The following is a 6,398-nucleotide window of genomic DNA, read 5'->3' as shown; positions in this document are numbered from 1 at the left end:
AGGGATCATTTCTCAATGAACCTGCAGATGAAACCTTACCAGTTGGAATCCCTAAAGCAAAAGTGAGAAAAGAAAAATAACGACACAGTACCACAGAAACTTGTGCTCGTTACTATGGAAGATGTAATTATTTTAGCCTAACCTGAGTCATATCATTTTTTTTAAAGTCACAAATACACAGAACTGAACCCTGTGTGTGCGTGCAGCTATGCCCATACCAGTGGGCTGTGCGAGGCCCGATCTCTGTGGTAAACGAGAGGAGGCTGAAGGGATGGTCGACACAGCAGGAGAGGTGGCCTTCTTTACAGAAGCAGGAGGCTTGCACTGAGAGAGAGAGGGAAGCAATGGATAAAATAAATAAGTACATAACACAGACAAATAGCCATGGAGGTCTTGCAAAGCATCAACATAGAACACCTGCTCTTCACAGGAATAGGGATAGGACACATGGGTGGTACTGTATATCACTACGCTGTAGCCTTCATTACCAAGGGCAGACCATACTGTAGATGTAACCATACATGGACACTCGAAACTGACCCCAGGAGCTATGACCACAGTTCTCTTATTATGATGGGGAAAAAGCAGAACTCTTAACCAAAATGGTTTGCAACCTGCTGCTTTTATTGGCTTTCAAATAAACTCGCCGGTCATGTGCCATGGCTGTTACTAATTCTACGCCTGCTGCAAAGTGAGTGTCTCACTATGCTAATTACAAACAAGGATTTTGAATTCACCCTTCTTAATTTTAAAGAATTGGCAATAACATGAGTGAGAATTGAGAATTTCCTGGCCAAGTACTTGGGTGAGAGCATAGCTATCCACAATTACTTTGAATAATGTGGGTAAATAATCGCAGCTGTTTATGAGAAGAGAGCTAAAAGCTGGGTGTTCAATCTATCAAAACCATCAAATTTCAAGATGGTTTATGTTATATACAGGTGTCCTGACACCCTCTAAATTTTGAACATTGAACCAAAATCAATTTAGGTAAAATAATATCTTGCAACAAAAACACAAGCTGTCTGTCTATGTGCACATCCACCAGCTGTGCAGTGTGTGCATGTGTGTGTACCGGTGTGCGACCAGGAGGCTTCTTGGCATCTCCTAACTTGCCCTTGGTGGGCATACGGGCGGCCTGCTCCTGGCAGAACTTGATGTGTCTTTCAGCTGCACCCTGGTTAAACCTCCGCTGACAGTGAGGGCACTGGACATAGTCTAAACAAAAAACAGGTGGTGAGAAAATATACCTGTAATGGCATCTTCCTGTACTTGAAATCTAGACGCACCCTAGCGGCAGCAAATGTAATTTGCAGCCGGGGTCAGTCTTGCAACTCTCCGTTGGATAGCAAACTGGAAAAACCAAACTCTAGACAGGCCAATGACATCGTGTATAGAGTCGGTGGGCGGGATTGACGTAATGAAGGCAGAGTTGCGACGGTTCCGTGTGAATTCCCTGCTACTTGAAAACAAAGAAGATGGCTGCCGCTGGCGAACAGCGGTCTCTCCAATCGGCTTTGGCCGCCACTCTGGAAGACTTGGAGTTAAGCACCAAAGGCATACTTAAAAAAGGAAGATGTGTTCAGAGTTTTGCAGACCGGATACAGCAAAAGTTTAATCTATCAACTGGCGCTGCTTTGGTTGGTTGTCTCCTATTGCGTGCGGAGGGAATTTGAAAGACAAGCGTTATCCCGCCCCTGGGATTGAGCCTTGCCAATGGTGAGTTCAGAGACCCAACATCTACATGTGGGTCTGGCATGTCAGGGTGCTTGAAATACAAATAATAAATAAAATAGAATTACCGCATTACAGTTGGAGTTTATATCTGTGTCTGTCCAGACTCATACACTATATTTAGTGAATAGCTTGAAATTATTTGATATATAAAAGTGCTCATATGAAATATCATTGCTTCATTCATTTTGTGGGAAATCTCATAATTTAAATAATTTTTTATTTATGGCCAAAAAACATGTTTTTTGGAGGTCACTCTTCCTTGACCTTTGACCTCCAATCAGTTCATCCTTGAGACCAAGTGGATGTGTGTGCTAAATATTCAGAAATTCATTCCAGGGGGATCCTGAGACATCGCGCTCACGAGAACGGGACGGACAGACGTGAGGTCACAGTGACTGTTTTGGTAACCATGACACTTTGAATGTTTTTCTGTTTCTTGCTTAAGTCCCCGCTCCACATAGCTACATGTTACCTGGGTCATAGGTAGGAGGAGGAGGTGGGGGTAATGGCCCCCCCTCCTTCATGACTTGAGTGAGGACCTTGGCAGCCCGGATGGTAGCGATGAAGTCCTCGTGTTTCTTCCGCCAGTTGGAAGGTTTCTTAGGGGGTTCTGCCTGGAAGGACGAGATGCCCTGTTACACCAGCCGGTTTAGTTTTTTTACCACATGTCATGGTACACCTCAGTACTGTCATTACTTGAACTGAATGTGACCTCATTATGTGTTGATGAGGTCAGCTTCTTACTCTACTCATTCTAGTTACTCTCTACTAGGGTTGCAAAGGGCCGGAACACTTCCGGAAAATTAGGGAAGGGAAAGGGTGGAAAAAAGGGAAGTTACGCTCTGGAATTTGGGGGAATTTTTTGCACTATTTCTACTTAAAAATATACCCTTTAAAAGTAACCTTGGAGTAGTTCTAGACCACACTCTATAATTTACAAAGCTACATGCAGAGTTTTTATCCCATCACATGTGCACTCCACACTACTGCCAACACTCTCTGAGCCAAAGGACTACATGCTTTTATTTAACTTTAAATGATATTCTTGAGGTAAATATATTTATATCTTTTTATGATATTTTGGTTGAGCGATCAACTTAAGCAATCAAACTTTATGCAGCTGGTGTGAACACAATATTATGTTTGCACATATTGTCGGCTGAAATTTTCAAAGAATCTTTTTACATTTTAACTTACACGTTAACTTGCTAGCTAGCTAACAGCCCACATGGCACAGTTCACGTGGTAGAAAAATTAATGGATTTATTTAGGATATGATTATGTCTTATTTCTATCTTATTTAAAACAGAATATTCCTATGGTTTAAGTCAAGGTTTTAATGTATGCAACTCTTAACACGCTTTGATTCTCATTACAAATTAACTTAATTCCTACTCAGTGTTGGCATGTGAACAAAATGCCCTTTTCGTTCCATAGTGGCAGTCTGAGTCTTCTCTAAAGCTGATGATTTCTGACAGAAGTTGTTCACTGAGCAGTTTCTGTAACAACATGATAGCCTGCTGACTTCCTACTTCCTCCTCTACAGTTTGTCTACAATAGACATGTTCGCCTGACAAATAAGATGATTTTGAGAGAAAAAAAGCAAGTTTTTCTTAATCTTCCTTTACATGTAACCATGCACCATGCACCATGAACCATTTACAATACAGTTCTCATTCCTCCAGACCTGGACTGTTTGATACATTTCTATATCATTTTATATTCTGACAACTCAATCAACATCGTTTTTGTCTCCTTATTAAGGACTTCCAAAACTGACACTAATGTCATATAGAGAGAATCACATGACAACATGAGATTTGTCCAGTTCATGCCAGAAAACAGAGAACATGTTTATCCAGCAGAAGGGCAGTGTGCGTAAGAGAATTTTTTGAGTTGACATTTGAACAACTGCCAAGTAACAGACTTCAAACGGGGAACAAAAGAATAAGCAAGTCTCGGTTAATCAAGAGTGAGTACCAATCAATTTCTATGAAGGGAGTGCCATAAACAAAGCTCGGTAGATGTAAGGTGAGTTGTCAAAGAGTAAGAGTAGATGACAGGGTTTCAAGAATTAGTGCAGCTTGAGAAGACAAGAGGTAAGACGGTCAACACAGGGATGGTTAAAAGGAAAAGAAAATATAATATGGCCTACATTTGAATATTGTCTTTTGCAGAATGTGGTATGTAAGGGACATCCCACATATTTAGTGTTTTTGTAAACTAATACCACCACTGGTATGAGTTACACATCCGGACTATGTAGGCCAATGATTTAAAGGAGACCAGTATTTATAAAACCTGAGACAGTGTGTAAATACCTTTTGGGCTGTGCCACTAAAACTCATGGAGACTTGTGTATATGCATATGTTTATCTTTTTCTTTTTAATGTATGGTACATGTCATGTCTGTGTCTTCTGAATGGACCATGAGTCTGGCAATGAAGTTGAAAGAAAAAGAAAGAACAAATGAAGAAAATAGATGAATCAACTTACTTTCTCAGTAGAAGATGAACTTTGTGACTGAAATACAATTTAAAGTGCCTACATTTATTTAGGCTGAAGTACACATGTTAAACACTTACAGTAATTTCCGGACAATTTCCACACTAAGATGTACAATTTTGAGCATGTTTTTATCCTATCAATAATCCAATTGAACTCCGACCCCCCTCCTAAGGTGTAGTCTTACCTTTGGTTTGATGGGTTTGAGTGTGGGGATGTCTGTTCCCTCAGCTCTCTGTCGACTGGAGTCAAAAACCTTCCTCCTTTTGGTTGCTGACTTTTGGCAGATTTTAACATGCTTCTCCTGTAGTTTGAGAATAACAGTAGTAGAATTACTACACAAACTTAATCCACTTCTGCAGGTTTGGAAAACCTATGCTAACTTTTGAGATTTGTACCTTGCTATATCTCTAGCTGCCATTTTGTTACAATCCCATTTCCAGAAGCAAGAAAGGCATTATTTCTGTGACTGCAGCTGCAAAGTAAAGAATGCAAACACATCTTTCAAATAAATCTACCTACAAGCTACAAAGTTGGTTGTTTAACATTAAGGCTGGGGTAGGCAGTTTTTGTTTGTGTTATTGGGCAAAGATTCCATAATAATATTTTAGCATTTAGTTATTCAAGTGGTTTGAGATACAACTTGACTTCAGCACCTCTTCTTGACGTTCCTATTGGTTGTTCAACAGATGCATGTGCACGTCCCGTCGGGGATGAAAGCCTCATTAAATGGCGGGAAATCCTGCAGAAAGTAGCTATTCCAGCATTGGCAACTGCCTATACTGTGCAATAACCCCCAAAAGAAAGACTGACTTATCAAAGAGCTCACACCTGGGACTAAGCTCAAGGCTACAGTTAGCAGATTTGCTAAACTAATAGCAACATCTTTTCTACACCTCTCTTATGGTTTATCCTTCTGCTAATAATAGCTAAAGGCTCACGGCTGTGGCTAAGGCTCATGGCTACAGTTATAATAATATAATATAATGGCAGGTAGCCAATGAGAATTGAGTGATTTATTAGGGTTTTGTTTTTTTAAACTGTTCTTTTACATTTTTAAAGAAGTCGGATTTGGTTGGATTTTAGGTACAGCTAAAAATGTGGTGGCACATCACTGGGGTAAAGAGGCCGGCTGAAAAGAATAACCAACAAAAAGCTGAGCATGAGTCAAAGAAGAGTAAAAGAAGACGTTTTAATACAAAGTGGACCATTGGCGACAACGGTAAGGTTCCCATCCATACAGAACAAATGTGCCGCAGGGACTGTTGTGCGTTTGGCTCTGAGAAAGCAAAGCCGATTTGGCATTGCTTTCGATTTTGTAATCGAGACTGAAAACTTAAAATTAGAAGCAATTAAGGACCACAAGTCATCAAAAAGCCACCCACACATGACTAATTCTAAACTATCAAAGACTGCGCTTCAGGAGGAGACGCTGCGGACTGACGTCCATGAAAGCAGCGCAGTTGGAGAAGGATGCGACTGCTGTTTGGGAACGCTCATGTGATTCCTGTTTTTCACCTTTGTGAGACAAAAAAAAAAACTGCCTGGTAAAAGTCACTGTGGCAGGTGGATTTTTACCCCCCTATTCTAAAAGTGTATTTTAGTACAAAGCTTTAGTACTTTGTTAAAACCCTCCCTATAAAAAGCGCTTCACAGGGCCCTACTGGTTATTTGGATTGTTGCCAAATGTTACCACAACCAAACAGCTGATATCCTGTCAGCTGAAAAGAGATGGAACATATTGTCACCACAGCAACCCCAGTGCATCTTTACGCATGCTTGACACCAAAAACTGTTCTCACCCTTGTCACCCACTGTTTGAACTCTTGCCCTTAGGGAGACAGTACAGATGTCTTAAAAGAAGGTCCGGTAGATTTAGGAATAGATTCTTTCCCAAAGCAATAACAGTCCTAAATGAAGCTAAACTTTTTTAATGATGCAGTTTGCACAGTTATTAAGCATTTTATCACTAGAATACTTATTATCCACCTAGTCTGAGAGCGGGCAAGTTGTGTTTTATTTTTTTATGGTATGGTAAGGATGTGCTTGCAGGAAAGATAGAGAGGGTTTGCTATGAATGATGGCTGCGAAGTATTCGGTGTGTGTTTGTGTGTGTGTGTGTGTGTGTGTGTGTGTGTGTGTGTGTGTGTGTGTGT

General features: G+C 40.6%; 1 protein-coding gene across 1 annotated transcript in view; it reads right to left on the bottom strand.

Annotated features, from left to right (window-relative positions):
* The window catches only part of zc2hc1a (zinc finger, C2HC-type containing 1A), an 11,543-nt gene that overhangs the window by 3,795 nt on the left and 1,350 nt on the right, over nucleotides 1-6,398 (bottom strand). Inside the window, exons 3-8 of the mRNA XM_034862108.1 lie at nucleotides 4,430-4,546; nucleotides 4,234-4,260; nucleotides 2,210-2,351; nucleotides 1,076-1,218; nucleotides 219-324; nucleotides 5-51 (exon numbers count right to left, since the gene is read on the bottom strand). Coding sequence (XP_034717999.1) covers nucleotides 5-51; nucleotides 219-324; nucleotides 1,076-1,218; nucleotides 2,210-2,351; nucleotides 4,234-4,260; nucleotides 4,430-4,546 — 582 coding nt within the window. The remainder of the gene's footprint in view (nucleotides 1-4; nucleotides 52-218; nucleotides 325-1,075; nucleotides 1,219-2,209; nucleotides 2,352-4,233; nucleotides 4,261-4,429; nucleotides 4,547-6,398) is intronic.

Source organism: Etheostoma cragini, chromosome 22 (assembly GCF_013103735.1).
Source record: "Etheostoma cragini isolate CJK2018 chromosome 22, CSU_Ecrag_1.0, whole genome shotgun sequence".
Lineage (NCBI taxonomy): Eukaryota > Metazoa > Chordata > Actinopteri > Perciformes > Percidae > Etheostoma > Etheostoma cragini.
Note: the sequence above shows the minus strand (reverse complement) of the source record. Positions and strands in the feature narration are given on the sequence as shown.